Consider the following 22199-nt stretch of genomic DNA (forward strand, 5'->3'; position numbering starts at 1 on the left):
TATCAACCTCTCATCACATAATCTAGTAAACCAAACAGGAATAGTTATAGGTGTTCCAGTTGGTAAGGTGAGACAGTAACTATAGGTATAATGGGCATCTTAGTTCACCTTGGGACTGTTATTGGTAATGATAGAAACGATTATTCTTTGTGACTATCTACCACCATAACTGGATCATATGTAGGTCAACAAAATATCATTAAAATATACATATACAGAACCTAACATTTTACCAGACTTTCTTGCCTTCGAAAGAAGCACATAAATTCGCAATACACTATACGATTGGCCTTCAGTCTGTTATCTTAACCAACAATAAAATTATTATGTAAATTTGCATATAATCGCTGTATGATATAAAATTAAAGAATATACCTCCATCAGTCTTCAAACAGACGCGTTCAATTTACCGTTGAACATAATATACTGATTTATACAAGAGAATAAATTTAATTAAACAATTATAATTATGAAATGAATTAAGCAATATTTAATTAAAGTTTTGGAAAAAAAACGAATTTGTACTTTTTTGTGTTTATTTTGATATTCGAATGTTTTATTTATTCTATTCAGTATTGTCTAACGAAATTCTTAATGAGTTTTCAAACATTTTACATAATGTAAAATGTCGGAGACTGATGGACCAATGGTTAAAAAAATGCGTGCATTTAGGATGCACGAGTTTCCGATGATTGCGGGTTCAAACGCAGTCAAGCACCACTGAATATGCATGTGCCTAATTTGTGTTTATAATTCATCTCGTGCTGGGCGGTGAAGGAAAACATCGTGAGGAAACCTATATTTGTTTAATTTCAAAAAAATTCTGCCACATGTGTATTCCATCAAGCAATGTGGTGGAATATGTTCCAAACCTTCTCCTCAAAGGGAGAGGAGGCCTTAGACCGGCAGTGGGAAATTTACAGGCTGTTGTGTTTGAAATGTTGGAAATTATTTGTTAGTAAAATTGAAAATAAAAAGTTGAGTTCGATAAACTCATTCAGAAACATTACATCAGAGAAGTTTCGCTTCGCGCGAGCGTTGCACTCAAACCTTGACATTTTATTATTTTTAAAACGTCGTTACAATTATACATAACACCAAAAATCTTGGTCAACACGGAAACATAACATATAACATTTGTTTATATATGTACTAGCGACCGGCCCCGGCTTCGAACGGATGCAATACTGATACTAAATATACTACAGAATTTGTTTATTCACCACTCATTACAAACTTCTAAAATTATCAGTGTTTCTTTACTATATTGTCCATGTATTATACACAAAAACCTTTCTCTCGAATCACTCTATCCATTAAAAAAAACGCATCAAAATCCGTTGCGTAGTATTAAAGATTTAAGCTTACAAAGGGACGTAGGGACAGAGAAAGCGACTTTGTTTTATACTATGTAGTGAAGTAGTATCTCTGTAACCATAAGACTGATATTGCAGGGGCGTGCTCCTGCGTTTAATACAACATAATAACTATATGTACGTCTAATAAATTAGCTACTTGTACCTCCCTTATAATGCCTTTTGATATAGTACCTTAATAACCATTTTCTCCTTCTATTTTGTAATTCAGCTTTAAGAATGCTGCGTTAAATTATAGTTATTGTTATTTTGAATTATGGTTATTTTTATTTCATGGGTAAGTGAGCTGAAATGGCACAGTGGGTAGAAATCGTGGACCTTTTTGTAAAGGAAAAATTCCACCAAACCTCTTTGGAGCAGGTTACTACTATGCCGCAATCCAATCCAATTAAGAATGTTAATAATTTTCATGATCAAGAGCTATGGCATCAATATAGTACATATTATAAAACCTTCTTCATGAAAGAAGAACAATATATGAATAGAACTAGTAGTCGCTCGCGACTTCGCTCCTATTTTAGAGTGTTGATTGTCACGTGCTAGACAAAAATCTAGCCTTTCTTGAAGTTCAATTCTGCTACAAACAAAATTTCATCATATTTGGTTCAGATATTTGGTCGTGAAAGAATGACAGACAGACAGACAGAGTTACGTTTAGATTAATATTTTAGGTATAATCGCTAAAAGACGTCGAAATCTATTTAAAACACACATATTTGTATATATGTGTTTATTTATAACTGATGCACTGTTATGGATTGAGGACGCCATCTGCCAGTAGTTGTTTTACCAGTTTCATGCAACAAAATATCTAGTCAGACTGACTGTGGGAATTTATTCGTATATGTATATATATGTATCTGTTTAAAGGTCAAATTTGTCGCCAGTGATTACATTCGCTTGAATATATTTTTAACAAATAAATTAATACGCAGACTTAAATTCCATTTTTAAACTACCATCCTCAAAATTTAACCTCTTCTATAAATTTAAAAAAGTAATAACAAGGATTAATTTGTTCGTTCAAAATTGTCACCGACTAAATTGAATGAATGATTTGATGTTTCAGATATTATCTAACAACAACAAAAGCCTGTAAATTTCCCACTGCAAGGCCTCCTCTTCCTTTGAGGAGAAAAAGGAGAATAAAAGCTGGTAACACATCTGAATCATTTTATTTCATGCCAACAACACAACGCGTCTATTGTAACGATCTATGCGCTGTTTTATCTGTTCTAATTACGTCCAAAAATCTCAGCGGGTGCTTACGTCATTAAAGAAACCTCTTAAATTACAAACCCAAGCTTCTTTTACACGACAAAGATTTTAAATATGGAACAAGAATGATTTTTTTTTTAATTTTTCATTTATATTTTTACAGGTTGACAGATGTCTTGAGTTACTTAAGATCTTTTGTTTACGATTTACAGAATTCGTTATTTGAATGAAACCTTTTTTTTGTAAATTAATATTGAATATAACGTTATCCAATACACACGTGTTAAGTTACAAGCTTGTTATACTGACTACTTATTTAACGCTTTGGTCCCTCGTAATTCTCTGTATAGAAGTCGTTTCACGGGCCATCGCTGTCAAGTGTAGGGTTGCCACTTTTGTAGTATTTTATAGTTAAGTCAGCTAACAGCCCGTAAATATTTACTTTTTTATTACATAAAAATTCATGCAAGAAAATGCACCATCAACCTTGTAAGTAAGATGTTATGACGCTTTGTTTAGTTACACTGGCTCACTCACTATCCAAACCGGAACACAACAATACTAAGAGTTACTTTATGACGGTATGTATCTGATAAGGTACTACCCAGATGAACTTAGACAATGCTCTACCACCAAATAGGGTAGTAAGCTATAAGGAAATGATGGTTGTAAATGCGTACTAATATAAGAACAATGTATTTCATAAAAAAAAAACATTTATAAAAAAGTAAATAAAGCGCAGTCGGCAAACCTAACCAGGTGTGAAATTATTACCTCACTGGCAACACTGCACGTTGCATAAAACACATCGTTTGTAATTCTCTTGTTTTATTTATCGTTTTTTATATCGCAAATTTCTATTAACTATTCTCTACCGCGTAACTCAATACCGAACACATAGGTATAAGACTCAAGACAATTATTGGTGAGAAATGTTTTTGTGGAAATCGACCAATCAGAAACATGCCAACAACCAATCAGACCAATCAACAACAACAGCCTGTAAATTTCTAACTGCTGGGCTAAGACCTCCTCTCCCTTTGAGGAGAAGTTTTGGAACACATTCCACCACTGTTCCATAGTGGCTTGGTGGAATACACGTGTGGCAGAATTTTTATGAAATTAGACACATGCAGGTTATAAAACGTCGTAGAGCAGGAGATGAATTATAAACACAACATAAGCACATGAATATTCAGTGGTGCTTGTCTGGGTTGAAACCCGCAATCATCGGTTAAGATTCGCGTTCTAACCACTGGGCCATTTCGGCTCTTCAGACCAATCAAACCAAACAGAATCGTATTCAAGTAACGTTGGTTATTTAACTTCAAAATTTCTATGCAGCCAAACTGCGCCGACCGCAAATAATTGGAATTGAATGAAGATGACACGTCCACTAATAATAAATCCGTTCTAGCCATCAATCAATTAGTGTGAAGGTCTTACGAATTTCCAAAGCTAGAATTAGAACATAATGTGACTTATTTTGTATCATTAAATAAAAAAAATATTTGTATTCTTTTTTTAAATTAATCAAAATATAACAACGTTTAAGTCGCTTTAAGCATATCACATGTTTTAAAATAACGCTATGCCATTGGTCAATTAACTGTCAGAAGTTTTTTTTTTTTAATACAATAATGAAAAGGACTATAGTCATTTCGGTTGTATAATTATCACGTAAAACAATTCAAGCTCAAGTTTTATTTGATAAATGTTAAAAATACATGACGATTAACTAACAGTAGGATATTAAAATATATATATATAAAATATTATAATATCAAGTTTGCACTTGACTTTTGAAAACATTATTAAAAATATACACTGTAAATACTCAAAACATGCCTCGTTATAATATTATTCCATATTACAATACAAAAACCAATTTTGATAATCTTATATGTAAATATTTACGGCAATTAAGCTTAATAACTTATATAAGACACACTTTACGGCTTTCTTCAGCGTTACCGCCATTTTGAAACTCAGCGCTTCCAGTGCTTTGCAAACATCATTATACAATTTTGGTAACGTTGTGCCTAATCTCTTAGTTGCCTGGACTTAATGAGTGATTCAAGATTATCTGTAAGAGCCCTTAAATAATGTTTATTTTAATTAACTCACAATTGATAGCTTAAAACATTTTTATTATCAACCAGAGGCATTGTACTAATGTATCTACATTGAAATTCTATGTGTGCCTAAAGTGAGCATGTGTTACTACAGTTCCATTTTCAAATTGTTTAGATTTTTTGTTTGTAAATTGTCGATATTTTTTTTTAATATTATGATAAATAGCAAATATGCTTTGTATAGATATCAAGAGGATTCTTCACGGAATCCAAATTTCTAGGAAGCCTTATGAAATACCTAATAGGATTTATACTGAGCCGGCTTTATGATAGAGGATTGTGTCCACATGAATTAGTTATTGTTTAGTGTATGTTGTATCTGTGGTGGAATCGCGTGTTTCAATTATAATTTTTTTACAGGACATTTGTATAATTGTGTGGAAATTCTATCAGAAAATCAAAATAAACTTTATTGAATTCACTTTTGAATCGTCATTTAACAATTAATTACCTGTTCGGAAAGTAGATTCTACCGAGAAGAACCGGCAAGAAACGCAGTAGTTACTCTTTTTCAACATTTAATAATTGAGTGCATCGTCTATTTATAATATTTATGCAACTCTACGAACACAAAAAATCTATTTTAATCTATCTATCTATCTATTACCAACTTTGCAAAGAATAAACTACACATTTCTGACAAATCAATCGTTTGATCGATCCGGTTAAAACTGGTTCAAAATATTTTAACACACACATACAAATAGGAATACAGTAAAGTCTAATACAAAATCGATTCATAATTGAAGAAGGTTATATTTCCATTGACGGAACTCTAATTGCGACGCCTTTTTTCGTCTGATGGCAAACAATTTAGCAGTCAAGGTCCAGGAATTTTCGTAACGAACGCCGTAGTTTGTTTTTGTAACAATGGTCTTTGTTATTTTCGGTGCTTGTAACAATTACAGTGTCAATATTTTAGTTTCGGTAAGACTATTTGATATTCTCGCTAAGCTAGATAGAAATTAATATATTAAAGGATATTTTAATATTATATCGTCTTCTCATAATAGCTTAATTGTTTTAAAAAAAATATTTATCATTGTCAATATTTATTAGAACCCTAGCCAAATCGTGCAAACGTTATTGCAAACAAGTTATACAAAATAAAATAAAAATATAATCTTTCATATATTCCATTTTCAATTTTAGAATTATATTTAAATTTGGAACAACAAAATTCGAATATTTAAAAATCGAACAAGAATATTCTATTAATAACATAAAAATTGAAGAGAATTATATCGATAACAGTTATTTATGGCACGCGATATGCTAACGGTAGCGCATTGAAGCCCAAAGTGTGGGTCGACTGACCTATTGCCCCTCCAAACCCCTCACCGACTAGCAAGGAAACGTACATCGCGCGTTTCCGGCAGCAGAATGAATCATCCACAAGTAACTACGATCGCAACTGCGTTTAAAGACAGGAACTAAGATTAAATGCATTGATTACACTAATATTTATCGACAGCATTTTATATGCTATTGGTTGGTGGACGAACATATGGGACACCATGGTAAGTTATCACCGCCCATAAACAAAGACGCTGTAAGAATATTAACCATTTTACTAAGATTTTATATCCCTTGTACCTGTAGTTACTCTGACTTACTCAGCCTTTAAACCGGAACACAACAATACCAAATACTGTTGTTCAGCGGTATAATATATGATTAGTGGTTGGTACCTACTTAGTAAAGCAACATATAAGTATAACTGATAAAAATACTAAACCAATATACATAAAATTTATACTAGAAGAAGCATGTTATAGAAAAGTATATAAGTGCCATCGCAGTTTATCACGCCCCAAATCTAGTTTGGCGTGACAAAGCGTGAATGTCTTGTTCTTGTATTCAATAAAAATAAATCAGAATACGTGACTCTAGTAAGAGATGCGTTTCGTAAATCGCGGTACTGTTACCGAATAAGAATGGCTTTTCAGACTTAAAAGTAAAGTTACAGCCTGTAAATTTCCCACTGCTGGACTAATGGCCTCCTCTCCCATTAAGGAGAGGGCATGGAACATATTTCACCACGCTGTTCTAATGCGGGTTGGCGGAATGCACATGTGGCAGACCACATGCAGGTTTCCTTACGATGTTTTCCTTCACCGCCGAGCACGAGATGAATAATAAACACAAATTAAGCACATATATATATTGGTGCTTGCCTGGGTTTGAACCCGAAATCATCGGTTAAAATGCACGCGTTCTAACGATTGGCCATCTCGGATCAGACTTAAGCTGAATTATATTTATTTAGTAGAGCAGTTCTTTCACTCACAGTAGTTATACTGTATACCTGTTTACTATAGCTATAATATGCATCATTTATATAATATAATGCATAATCATTTGCATATTTTACACCTTATTAACCAAGGCTAGGGTTGCCATAGTTGAGTGTTAGTGAGCAGGACAGGTAGTTGAAACAATACATACTTTTATTTCTATACAACTATTTTATCATAGTATTAATCAAAGAATTCATAAGAAATATATTATATTAGAATATAATCAACATAACTATACTAGTTTCCATGCATTTGAATCACTTTTTAAAACTTTAAAGACCAAATCTAGTCATTAGTATATTAGTATTTGTTTATGTAAGGAAATCTTCCACTTGATATTAAGTGGTCACCGCTCATAGACTTTGTTTCTATAAGAAATATCAATCATTCCTAATGTAGGCAACATATATTATGTCCCTTTTGAATGTAGAAAAGCCGAGATGTTCTATTGGTTAGAACGCGCGCATCTTAACCGATTATTGCGGGTTCAAACCCAGACAAGCACCACTGAATATTCATGTGCTTAATTTGTGTTTATAATTCATCTCGTGCTCGGCGTTGAATGATGTTTTCCACATTGTGGAAAAACATGCATGTGTCTCATTTCATAGAAATTCTGCTACATGTGCATTCCTCAAACCCGCATTGGAATAGCATGGACGAATAGGTTCCATACCTTCTCCTCAAAGGGAGAGGAGGCCTTTGCCCAGAAGTGGGAAATTTACGGGCTGTCGTTGTTGTTGAATCTAGTTAGCTAGATAGTACCAAACCAGGTGGACTGTTATTTATAAAAATATAAGTCCTAAGAAATCATTATGGTATGGTATGGTAACCCTAATCTAGGACATTAAGTGTTATGATGAACCTGAGCGCTCGCTATGGTTTAATGGTCCACATGCGCAAGCATTGCGTCATTTCAATCTTGTCACTTCCTCTTCATTAATAAACGATTTAATCAATATATTTCATTAATATTACGTTTTATAACACAAAAAAGAATATTACGTTCTTAGATTCTATAATCTATACATATAATAAAATTGGTGTGTCTGTTTGTAATACTAAAAATCCCTTTTTTCTCAATGCATATCAATGTGTGCACGGTTTGTTCCGGCTAATCGCTTGAACTGCTGGATAGATTTTCACGGGACTTTCACTGGCAGGTAACTGATATAATAAGGCGTAACTTAAGGTACAATATTGTTGTTTTTTTTGTTAAATTAAAACGCGTACAAGGTCGCGTGCACAGCTGGTTGATTATAATATCGTTGTTTCCTTTATAATTGGAAAAAACACAGCGTGTGTGATAGAGACAAAACATAAGAAGCCGTATCGCTTCAATCAATAATTATCATCATCACATAGTATGAAACAAAGTCGCTTACCGCTGTCTGTCCCTATGTATGCTTAGATCTTTAAAATTACACTACAGATTTTGATGGGGCTATTTTTGATAGATAGATTGATTCCAGAGGAACATTTTTGTTTATAAAATATGCACAATATAGTAAAGAAATAGATGTAAATAAACACATTTTTTACGCCTGCATTGCAAACATTAGCATTGCACAATTGCACATGTGCGATGCCGGGGCGGGTCGCTAGTTAATAATAAAAATGATAGTAAATTAGTAATATATATCATGAAGTGGGAAATTGTAGAAAGGGTTATTGAATCGATTGTCCTTTTTTTAATATGATTGAAGTATCTACAGTCAGAGTAAGAAAACCTTCGTTAGTTTTCAAATTAATTCCTCTATCAATTTTATAACTCTTAGTACCTTTTGAATCTAAACATCAAATCATTGCGATATGTCATTCTCGATCGGTAAAGCAGATTATCGCCCATAATGAGCACACGAGAATAGAGTAACGTACATTTTATAACCACGACTGTTCTAACATGCATATACGACTATTCGCTTGTTATACAAAAATCGAATCATAATGATATATTAGAAACTTGAATTAAGATCTAGCGAAGCATAAAATATATAAAAAATAATGTATATATATTTGAATTAAAATTATTTCAATTATATTTATTCGATATACATCGTACGTCTTCATTTGTATGATTCGAGTCCATTATACACCGTCTTCGTAACGACCGACTTTGACCTTGTCCCTTCGACCTTTCTCTATCACAGCCCTCTTGAAAATTATATAACAACTCTCTAATTTGCTATATCTCGACCTCCCAGTATCGTTTTGGATATGTTCTTTTCAGTAATTTGAGGATTGACTTTAAGCATAAAAACGTCTGTACCGAAATAAATACTGTATTTTCGTCGAATTGCAAAAATAAATCTATACATATAGTAAAATTGGAGTGTCTGTTTGTAATATTAAAATTGCCCTTTTTTAATCAATGTATATGTATTTATACACGGTCGGTCTGTCTATTTGTTTCAACTAATCTCTGGAACGGCTGGACCGATTTTGGCGGGACTGTCACTGGCAGATAACTGATATAATAGGGAGTAACTTAGGCTACAATAATATATTTTTTTGTTATATTCAAAGGCGTACAAAGTCACGTTCACAGCTGGTGTAACTATAAAGATTACGTCGTAAGCGCAACAATAGGCGCCATACTAAGGTACGATTTTGTCTTTTATGCCTGTAATTAATTACAAATATATTTTTTCAACATTCAAAAGGAACGCAATTTTTTTTATACTTTATCTGTGTTCGATTTATGAATTAGAAAATATTTTTTTAATAACAAAAGAGGTTGTAATATATTTATATCTATTAATGATTCGTGAGCGATTAAACCGAGCACAACTTGGCACAGTGGAAACAGATAGCGATCGCTGATTGCAGCGGTATGTGGCCATCTTAATTGGAGCCACATTACTGACTTTCTTTTATAGTCGACGCTTCAATGCAAAGTTGGGAATATATTCAAAGAATATATTGATCTTATTCTTCATTCTTTTAATTGAAATGTTTAAAAGAAAAACATCAATCCACGCGGGTCAATAACCTTATCTACATCCTATCTAGTATAATAATAATTATGAAAGTAATAATAAAATTAAAACAATAGTTCGTATAGTTTTATGAACAATATATTAATAAAACGTTTTTGTTGTAATCATTTTTATATACTTTATTAATAAAATAATTCCCCTGACAGTTAAATTAATAATCTGTTATTATTAATAATAACTTTTACTTTACTGAACTAAATATGATATTATTCTAAATATGACTATTCTGAATATGATTTGGAATATGTTCCAAACCTTCTCATCAAAGGGAGAAGAGGACTTAGCCCAGCAGTGGGAAATTTATGAACTGTTGTTGTTGTTGTTACGAATTTGATAAAATAATTAATTTAATTTATTGATTTCATTTTAATAGTCCCTGTGTATAGTTTAAATATAATTTCACGCGTCTGAAGCCACAAGAAAGAACGAATGTTTCATATTACTTACATTCTTTCTAAAGTTAGTAGAAACAGCGGGTACTGAAGCATCTAAACGGGATACCATAAAAGTTCTTATATGGCATTAGAAGGCTTAGTAACATACGTCGTTAAGTACTGGATTTGCCAGTAAATTGTCTTTAGATAACATTAAGTATGGCATAGTTTATTTCAATAGCAAGAACACTTGATATAAATAAAAACTTTAATTAAATATTTTCTCGCGATTTTCTAATAGCTGTGCTATGTATACAAATAATTAATGATAAATATATCTTTGATTATGATACTTAACTTTATTTTATTTTTACATAGTATAAAACAAAGTCACTTACCGCTGTCTGTCATGTATGCTTAGATCTTTTACGCAACGAATTTTGATGCGGTTTTTTTCAATAGATAGATTGATTCAATATAAAGGCTTATATGTATAATTGCATGATATAGATAGACAGTGATAATTTTAGAGGTTACTAAAGTGATATCAATAACAAATATTTTGCGTTTAAATTGCAAACACTGGATGAACCACGATAAGAAAATCTATGAATTGTTAGACATTCTTTAAATTATACAGCATCAGTATTGCACCCGTGAAGCGGTGTCAAATCTCTAGTATATAATTATAAAATTGACAACTTTGTTGACATTTAAAACGCAATTATATCATGAATCCATTAGAGATACCATAGATCAATGTTTATGTAAGTTTTCTCTCAACGTAATCAATCCGCTAATGTATTACAACAACAAAGTAAGTCAACAATGTTGTTTGGGTTACAACTCCCAGTTTAAGGCGTATTCTATGTATTGTTCTATATCGACAATTTCCTATGTAGTAGTATTTTTATTAACTTACTCCTTATATAGTCGAATTCCCTATTTATTTTTGTAAACCGCTTATTTGAACGTTTTATTAAATCAAACACACGTGTCATTGCTTCACGAATGCGCAAGCGCATACATAAATATTTTAACGAATGAAAACTTTCGTTTCTCCTGTAATTAAGAATTGATACATTATTTTAATCTAAAATAATAAATTATTATAAATGTTCAAATTAAATTGAAGAATGTTTGTATGTTGTATGAATTGTGAATGTTTGTGATTACCGACAACTGTCATTAAACACGGTAAGCATCGAAAAATATATAGATAATGCTCTAATCGATAAGTCAATGAATTCAATACCTTAAACGTTTTACAAATGGTCTTATGTTCACATAACATTACTTTCTCTCAGTCTGCTACAAGTCTAGACCAGTAGTATCTGACATACTAATCTTAACGATCTATTAGATCAAAGTAGATATTTTATTGACTATCTTGTATCCGTAACTGTTTTAGATAAGTTTTTTTATGGTATAGGTTGGAGGACGAGCACATGGGCCACCTGATGGTAAGTGGTCACCATCACCCATAGACAATGACGCTGTAAGAAATAATAACTATTCCTTACATCGTCAATGTGCCACCAACCTTGGGAACTGAGATGTCATGTCCCTTGTGCCTGTAGTTACACTGGCTCACTCGCCCTACAAATCGTAACACGACAATTCTGAGTACTGTTATTTGGCGGTAGAATAACTGATGAGTGGGTGGTATCCACCCAGACGGCCTTACAACCAAGAGAGAACAAAAACTATTCTAAGTAACTCTTCTATATTTAAAAATCTAACGTGCAATAAAGCAACTTCTAGTCTTCGATCTCATTTGAAAAAAGTAAGCTGTAGATATCTAACTACATATTATATTATAGACAAATAGAGAATTATCATATTAAAAATTAAAAAAATATATAATATACTAAATATGTATTTGAATTAATTCTAATACAATTGAAAATAATAGCATTTAAATTTTAAACGTAAATATGTTTTATATACAAGAATATGAAACTCTAATTATTGTGATTTTTATGTTTAATTTTAATGCTTATAATAATAATGTAATTGTGAAACTGTAACGACGTATTGATATTATAATTACAAGGAATATTAATCGTCACACTTTATACAGTATCTCGCGCTTTGTAATCGAAATTGTAATTTTTAAATAATTGCTAATTGTACAACACCTAGACTTTCTACAGTAAATAAATAACGCTATTTGCTTTGCTATAAATCAGCGGGACATTTATGACGAGCATACAATACATTGAGTGCTAAAACAGTTGTAAAATATATGTTGTATTTTAATATCTTGTTTCCGAAAAGAAAATAAAAATTGCGTCTTTTAAACCTAGCATTTTTCCGAACGCAACTGTCAATTATTTTTAAAAAGAGAATGTTTTTCAAAATTACACGACCTTTTTGGAATGTAATTTAAAAGCTTGTTTTATATATGTTTAGGGTTTTACCGATAAATATTTTAAAGGTAATCAAACAATGTTAGGTCTCCTTTTTAATGTCAAATCAATTGTGTCAGAATGTAACAAACATTACAACCGAAACAAAACGGTTGTGAGAACCTCCTTTGTATATAAAAATACCTTATTATTTTTTACTGTCAATAGACTTACGCTTGACCACATCATTCCTGATGATAAGAACTGAGTCTAGATCTATATATTAACTATTGCCTTGAAATTTCCCGGGTTGTAATATGTAATTTGAAATTGAAGTAATAAACAAACTCTTTAAATTCATAGTATTAAGCTATATAAAGTAACAGCCTGTAAATTTCCCACTGCTGGGATAAGGCCTCCTCTTCCATTAAGGAGAGGGTTTGGACGATATTCCATCTCGCTGTTTCAATGCGGGTTGGTGTAATACACATGTGACAGAATTTCTATGAAATTAGACACATGCAGGTTTTCTCACTATGTTTTTCTTCATCGCCGAGCACGAGATGAATTATAAACACAAATGAAGCATATATATATATATATATATATATATATATATATATATATATATATATATATATATATATATATAGTGGTACTTGCTTGGGTTTGAACCCGCAATCAACGGTTAAGATGCCGTTCTTTAAATAAAATATAAAGCTTGTTCTAACCAGACAGATAGCTTACAGAGACAAGCGTTCAAAAACATAGAGTCACAGATCAAAAGGAAAATATTACGCAATCAACTACTTTCTTAATCTTATAAACTGTTTTAAATTATCACTTAATAGAATTAAATTGAATGTAAAATTTATATTTCTTTAATAAAACAAATGAAAAATTATGCACAATTTAATTCGTCCATGAAGTTAGATTACATTTCAGACAAGTCTTCTTTAAAATGAACAGATAATGAAAATAATTTCAATAAAGATATTTTGTTCTCATCCCATTATAGGTCACCGCAATCAGATTAAAGAAATATATTTTCCAATTTGTAAAAGACACCATTTTATAATTATTTTTAATATAAAACCTTTTTTATAAATCAGCATAGATATCAATTCGCTTGATAATATTTATCTAAGGTCCGATTAAAATTTGTAATTGGAAAAGTTGTTATTCGTTAATTAGGACTTTAGTTAAAAGGTTTTGTATATAATTGGTATTTGATTGATATTCGTTTCTTGTTAGTTGGGTTAACCTATTACAAGCTAATATTCCTTATTGTTAAGGTAAAAAAAACAGGGTAAGTTTATTTTTAATTGATTGTGTAATATTTGGTAAAGAAATCTTAGTCACCTATTACTATTGTAAATCCATAGCCATTTTATTGTGCCGATATATTCTGCCGAGGGAAATAATGATATACAAATTAATTATTTCTTAGTTCATTTACATTACTATGTGTCAATTAACTTGTTAGAAAATGGAAAAGTCGATTTTATTGTTTGTATTAATAATTTAAGAGTGGAAGTAACTCTGTCTGTCTGTCTGTCTGTCGGTCTCTCACGACCAAACCAATGAACCGAATTTGATGAAATTCGGTATGAAGCAAACTTGAAGTCCAATTAAGGACATATTTGACAACCAACTTCATAAAGCGAAACCGCGGGCAACAACAACTAGTAAATTAATATATATTGTACTGCCAATATTAATACATCGAATTGAAAGTTCCGTTAAGTTAATAGTATTATAAGCATGCCATATTTTAGATCATGTCCTTACAGCATTGAGGGTGTCAGGAGTAGTTAAGACGTTTTGCCACGAGTTGTCAATGTGAGATATTTTTATCCATCTATCACAAACGTCTATTGACAGTTTTGCTGTATCGCCTCCAATCTTGGTAACTAATATTTGTCCCGCTTTTCATTTTGTTACACTTACTGACTCACTAACTTAATACTTTAAGACGTTATAATAATAATGATTACTGTTTAGCATAATACAATGAGTGTATAGTAACTATTTAGATCCCTAAAAATCTATTTGTTTTTGTTTAAAGTAATTCATGAAAACTATTGCATAATATTGAATATTAGCTATAATATTTATATCAAAAGTAATTCTAATTATAAAAAAAAATGTAATTTAATGTTGATTGTTATCTGTGGTGTTCGCATTCGAAAACTTTGACAGCTTTAAGCTTAGTTTATTATTGTAAAATAAAAAATATACGATATTATTGTAATATATGAATATAAGATTTATCCGTCGCGTGATACTTTTCCCTTGCGTTTTATTCTTAAACGTGATAATACACATATGTATATTATATATTAAATTATTGTTTATAAATAGTATTGTTGTTATATTATGTTTGTTTATTTACTTTTAGTATCAACGCAACCATATCATGTCTTCATAAAGTACGCTTATTTAGCAGTGGAGTTTCTTCATCGAAAACTGTATCAATCAAATGACTCATACGATGTGATTAATATGAAGATCTATATCTTTCTCAAATATACGGTAAGACCAAAATCATAAATAATACGATTCCAAATCGAAATATTTATTTTTTTAAGAGATTAAATGACGTAAGATGATAATATATAAAATGCGTGCGTTATACATGTCCAAATTTTTAATGTGTCATTTTAATTTTTTTTTTATAATAGGCAAAGACATCAAAAGATTCGTATCCGATTTTGTCGAATACATTCTATTGTAATCAAAATTCGATTTTAAATCATTCGTCAAATGTCAGTTGATTTGTTCGATATTTAAAATATGTTGTTATTGCTGTTCGTTCTATGTCCATGTGCCGACGGCCGGCGTCTGCGACTTGCTTTATTTATAGCAATTATATTGTAAGTACAGTTTGCGTTTTTGTCATATTTTTAGGCTTTCTAATGTACATACTTTATATTATTCGGAAAATAACTGTTGTTGTGATTGTATTCGTTTTTATTATGGTTTCTTATAACGTTATAGAATTTTGAATAATATTTATAACGTTAAATCATATCATCTCACAAATATTAATGGTCTGCATAATTTTTAATGCAAATAAAAATTCAATTAAATATTTGATATACTTTGTGTTTAAAACATTTATTTTGTATGATCAGCGTTACCTCTTTGTATTGTCTGCAAAATTTGCGTCCATAGTCTAAAGATTGAGTACTAAATTTAAAAACAAAACTTAATGTTAGCTGGTTGAAATTATGATTGTTATCTTCTTGGTACTAATTACAGTGTCGGGAAAATTATGTCACTGCATTACGACATTTGAAATGTTTAGTAGCTAAAATATCGTAAAAAGGTTTCATATGCAAAAAAATAACGAGTAATAATAATTGTTTGTATGTTTGTACGTCGTCGAGAGCAGTTTGTAATTAGACTAGTTTTATCCTTTGGGTGTTTCTCCGCATGCGATAGTCAGATCGATACGAAACCGATCCTTCGCGGCGGTAGAGTAAAGTCGTCGGCGCTGTATGTATGTTTGTCCCGTTCCCGGATAGCTATAAAACGTGCTTATAACAGTTACATAACATTACAGTCTTGTTTTACGTTTTGTGATTAAATATTTAAAGTTAAATCTGTTTGTTCTATTTATTGAAATTGCATAGTTTTTTAATGATTTACATTTTTTTATCGTTATATAGTTTATAAGCTGTTAAGTGAGAATTAAGACTATGTTATACAAACTACATAGTGACTTATAATTCTAAATTTAAAATGCCGGTGGTAAGTCACTTTACGACGTTTAGCGTGAATAAGTACGGCAAAAAATACATTACATCTGATTCTAACACCGTAACAATAAAATTGTACGAATATAGTTGGCCAATTGATTCAATTAGGTAGGCCGGCTTAGAAAAACTAGATACGTCACAGATGACGTCACGGAAAACGGATGTTTCGTGAAAGAAATAATCCTATCACGAGAACACCCTTTTTTTATTCGAGAAAATTCTAACGCCGTAAACAATGCTTACTTACACAACGCAATTATTGCAAAAAAATAATAATGAGATACTTTCTCGAATCGTGCCGGTGAAAGCGCTGGGAATCGCCCTTCGGGATTTGACAGCTGTCAACTTGACATACAACCGGGACTTACCTTTAACGAGCCGCTGAAGGATAATCTCCTTGTGTTCATCAGTATGGGGTTCCCCAATGACAGCGAGTAGATAGCATCCCGTCAGGGGGCTCGGTGGAGGCACGGAGGCCGAGACCTCCGTCCCCAGGGACAAAGATCTGTCCTCGTCGTGGTCCATCGCCGACGGCGGCGCCGGCGCTACTGCCGACGGTTCGCCCAGTGCAAGCGTAATGAACCGACCGCTTCGGACGACAACTCCGCACGGAATGTCACTATTCGGACGGCGGGCTACCCGTTTGCGCGCGCAACGCTCACAAATCGACCGCGCTAGGTGCGCGCCACGCAGACGCGCCGACGTCTCTCCGGTCCCGACTTTCTCTCTCAATCGACGCGTCACTTTCACCACTCATAAGAGCGAGACGGTGCATTCGTAGGGCGTATACAGAGGAGGCTCTAGGCTGAGCGGCGCACACGTGATCTGCATTGCGTCTAAACAAGCCGGCTAAATAACCTCGGTCTCAGCTGTTAGGCAAAGGTTGTACAATCGATAATGATATAACCGTGGCGGTGCCGCGGTTCTGTTTGCGGATGTTTGAGCGCTGCCCGCTGCCATTATTGCCTCCCGCTCTCGAGACGAACTTCCTTAGCGCCTCGCTTACTATAAAACGTCGTATCGTTTATTTAGCAACTGCAGCACGAGATGACTAATAAAATTATCAGATAGATTCAACAAAATATCTCAAAATGATAAGACTATTATTAAATATTACTTTATTTTATTGACATATATGTAGATATTTATACATACATATGTAACAGTATTCAAAATTGAAAAACACATTAACCAAAAAATATATTTTACGATATAATAATTAAAATATTCTTCAAGGTACATTATGTAAAGAATAATCAAGACTTTGATTTTCTATCTTTAGAAAAGTAAAATGAAAAGTTCCATTAAGTTTCATCCGACACATGCAGGTTTTCTCACGACGCTGTCCTTCACCGCCGGGCACGGCGTGAATTATAAACGCAAACAATTAAGGACATACATACATGAAAATTCAGCTGTGCTGCCGGGATTTGAAGCTGCAACAATTAACTTTTAACCAATCTATCATTTTGGTTATCGGCTAATAAATTGTGCTATTAATTTGCTTTCTCGACTTAATAACATGATGTTAATAACTTGACCTGTTTTATTCTAGACTAGCAAACCCGCCTGACATCGTACAGGTAAAATTCATACACAGTAAAAAATCTCATTAAAAAATTACACAAAATGTTACCGAGCGTTCTGCTTCGTGTAAGGAGTGACTATGCTATATTTAAAATTATTGTTTTTTTCTGAGGTCGGCGAATGGATACATGAGCCACTTGATGGTAAGTGGTCACCACGAGTCATACATATCATAATAAAATCCTTACATCCTTAGGAACTTAGTATGTACCGTGTACCTGTAGTTACACTGGCTCACTCATTTTTTTTTATTGTATAAGTAAATCTTTTCTATGGTTTCGGTGATCTCGTGATCAGTCAGTGGTATTTAGCTTATGCACATATAGTGTTTGGTTTATTACTTTTATATTCAATGTGTATTCATTGTTTTAATTATTTATTAATACTGTAACTAATATGGTGAAATAGACCAATTACTAATTTTCTAACCGTTTCTTTTCAGTAGAATAGTAGCTACCGAATTAGTAGCTAGAATATATTGATTTTGATTTTTGAGGTGTTTAAAATTCATATGTCCTGACGTGGTGTCTTACACAATTTTTATATAATTATATGCTTTTGTCGTAATCACTGCTAGCTGAAATTACTTCCTGTAACTAACAATCAAAATAAATAATAATAAAACAAGAAGGCGCTGTTTTTTTTTTTATTGGATATCATCAACAATAGCGCATTTTATTCATAGTATTTATTTTATTATTTAATGCGGTAAATAATCATTGAAAATTATTGTTTATTTTACATATATTTCTTCAGAAATGTGTATTTTATCGTCGAAAAAGAATTTCTTTTACTAATTTCTCTTTTCGTTTCTTTTCAATATAATCAAGATACCGAAACATAAACTTTACATTAAATTTGATCTGATCTGGTGTTCTAATCATAAAAATATACGTAAAAAAAATTACAAACCGACCTTTAAAAATACCTCTTAGTTTAATTCGCCGATTCATCTCAAGACACGGTATTTTCTTTTCCGAACCGGTGATAGTGTTTTATTGGACAATCAATAAGTAATTTCAATTTCATTTTTATTATGAAATAGGTTGGCGGACGAGCATATGGGCCACCATCACCCATAGACAATGACGCTGTAAGAAATATTAACTACGCTATCATCTTGTGCCTATAGTTACACTGGCTCACTCACCCTTTAAACCGGAACACAACAATACTGAGTACTGTTGTTTAGCGGCAAAATACCTGATGAGTGGTTGGTACCTACTCAGGCAGGCTTGCACAAAGCCCTACCACCAAGTAAAAGGCTATGATATTGAACCAACCCGCATTGGAGCAGAGGAATGTGCTTCAAGACCTTCTCCTCAAAAGGGAGAAGAGGCCTTAGCCTAGGACTGGGTTTACAGGCTGTTGATTTTGATTGTATTTTAATTTTATAAACAAAATGCTTATTTACCTATTTATGTTCCTAATATTATGTTTTAAGTATAAATAAATATGAAGGAGAATTTAATAAACAATATTGTCAAGTTTTAATAAAACTTATAACATATTTATTGGTATATTATTAATTCTGTTCAATGTGACTGTACAACAGAACACAGATTAAAGAAAATCAGATTTGTAATGTTATATTTCATATTTCTGTTTCGTACTTTCGTTTTTAGGGATAATATTTTTGTAAAAGCGTATACATTGCTCGATAAAATAATTATTTATTTACTTTGTGAAGTTAGGTGAGATAGGCCCTCTCTCTGTCATCTGGTTAGAACGCGTGCATCTTAACCGATGATTACGGATTTAAACCTAGGCAAGCACCACTGAATTTGTGTTTACAATTCATCTCGTTCTCGGCGGTGAAGGAAAAAATAGTGAGGGAACCTGCATGTTTCTAATTTCATAAAAGTTCTGCCACATGTGTATTCCAACCACATTGGAACAGCGTGGTAGAATAGCTCAAAGGGAGAGGAGGCTTTTACCCAGTAGTGGGAAATTTACAGGCTGTTGTTTATGTAGTTAGGTAACAATTGTAACATATCGTAATCCTGTAAAATTACGATACAAAAGTTTAATTCGAATAAGATAAAAAATAAAGATTTAAAACAGACGACCCAAATTGATTTTCAAGTGACAGTTATATGTCGCAGTGCATTTGCGCTCGTGACTAAGCATTGCGCTTAATATTAATCACACTGAAAGCGTTGTTAAGAATACTCAATTGTTATAATGGTCACCAGATTGATTTACACCACTATTCTTAAAATCAAAAATCAAAGTATACTTTATTCAAGTAGGCTTTTACTAGCACTTATGAATCGTCTTTTAACAAGATAAATTTTTTTTTAATTTTTCGTAAAAAACTAGTTACTATAACAACGGCATATGTTATTGTCTTTACTTAAGTTCATTGGTCTTTTATTACAGTGTCAGTATTTATTAGTTAGCGACGACCACTGCGGTCGAGTAGTGTGTACACGAGTTTTCATGGAAACGCCACTCCGAGGTCCCGGGTTCGATGTAGAAAATTCATTAGATTTCTTCGTCTGTCTTGGGTCTGGGTGTTTGTGGTACCGTCGTTACTTCTGATTTCCATAACACAAGTGTTTTAGATTATTATTAAATTATAACTATGAACAGATTATCGAAAATAATGAATTTATAATAAATAATTAAATAACTTCATTCATATAGCGCTTGGATGTACATTACTATACCACAGTCTATATTATTTAAACAGAGAATTTAAACGATTATATTAATTTAAATTTCGAATGGAATTGAATATCACAGCGCATTAATTAAAGATTCAATCAGAGGACGATTAACAAAGGTATCAGCTATAGGTTGAACCAACTCACTACCTATATTTTATAAAACTACTTTTTTTCTAAAAAATAATTCCTTAGCCTTCTAAAATAAGACTAAATATAAATCTATATTAATATTATAAAATTGAATGTGACTCTATATCTGTCTGACGCTGTTTCATATCAAACCGCTGAACCGATTTTGATTAAATTTTGTATGTAGCATATTTGAACTCCAAGAAAGGACTTAAACGCGAGCGAACCCGCGGCTGACTATTAGTATTAAATAAAATATTTTGCAATGTCATGACATTTTACTGAACTGATCTATTAAAAGTAAGTGTCCTGAGACGAGATGGCCCAGTGGTTAGAACGCGTGAGTTCCAACCCAGGTAAGCAACGCTGATTCATGTGCTTAATTTATAATTAATCTCGTGCTCAGCGGTGAAGTAAAACATCGTGAGGAAACTTGCATGTGACAAATTTCATAGAAATTCTGCCACAAGTGTATTCCACCAACCCGCATTGGAACAACGTGGTGGAATATGTTCCAAACCCTCTCCTCAAAGGGAGAGGAGGCCTTTAGCCCAGCCGTGGGAATATACAGGCTGTTGTTGTCCTGAGACGACAATGATGTTACGAATAAACCTGATCTAATGCAACATCATCTGGATTCAGCATTTTATTTCAATACGCTCTCAAAGCTGTACTGGTCCAAGAATAAAATTGTAATTAGTATTCCAAAAAAACGGAATTTCATTATGAACCCAAAGATTCTTATAAGAAACGTAAGCTTCGAAAATTTCCTAATGAGCTGTATTTAAAATTGAGTTAGGAAATGAACTATAAGAAGATGGCCATCGTGGCCTAATTTTTATATATAATTTCATATTACTAATTGTATCCAAAGTAAAAACCTGAAAGAACAAAAACGGTACTATTTAATTTTGTATTTATATCCAACTAATATTAAAAATGCGAAAGTTCGTGAGGATGGATGTATGTTTGATTGTTACTCTTTCACGAAAAAACTACTGAACTAACTACAGTTTATAATGATTTTATGTAATTTGGTCTGAATATAATGATACATATGAAGCCTAATACCCGTGCGAAGCCAGGTAGGTCTCTAGTATATAATATAATGGAATCACATCAATGATCTTACCGATGAAAGAGTTTAGTCGAAAGATCTTATAGTCAGTATTAAATAATAATCTAAAAGATCTAGAAATAAGTTCAAGACCCTAATAAATAAAATAACATAATAAAGTATTTTTAAAGCAATAGTAGCCAATTACCAACCTACTTTTCACTTGGCATACTTCTT

At 32.2% G+C, this 22199-nt stretch overlaps 1 protein-coding gene across 1 annotated transcript in view; it reads right to left on the minus strand.

The window, feature by feature from the left end:
• LOC124534659 (microtubule-associated protein futsch-like) overlaps window positions 1-17141 on the minus strand; it is a 139054-nt gene extending 121913 nt beyond the window's left edge. The window contains exon 1 of the mRNA XM_047110634.1: window positions 16886-17141. Within this exon, the coding sequence (XP_046966590.1) occupies window positions 16886-17042 (157 nt within the window). The 5' untranslated portion in view covers window positions 17043-17141. The remainder of the gene's footprint in view (window positions 1-16885) is intronic.
• Between the last annotated feature and the right edge of the window lie 5058 nt (window positions 17142-22199).

The sequence above is a fragment of the Vanessa cardui genome, chromosome 13 (assembly GCF_905220365.1).
Source record: "Vanessa cardui chromosome 13, ilVanCard2.1, whole genome shotgun sequence".
NCBI lineage: Eukaryota > Metazoa > Arthropoda > Insecta > Lepidoptera > Nymphalidae > Vanessa > Vanessa cardui.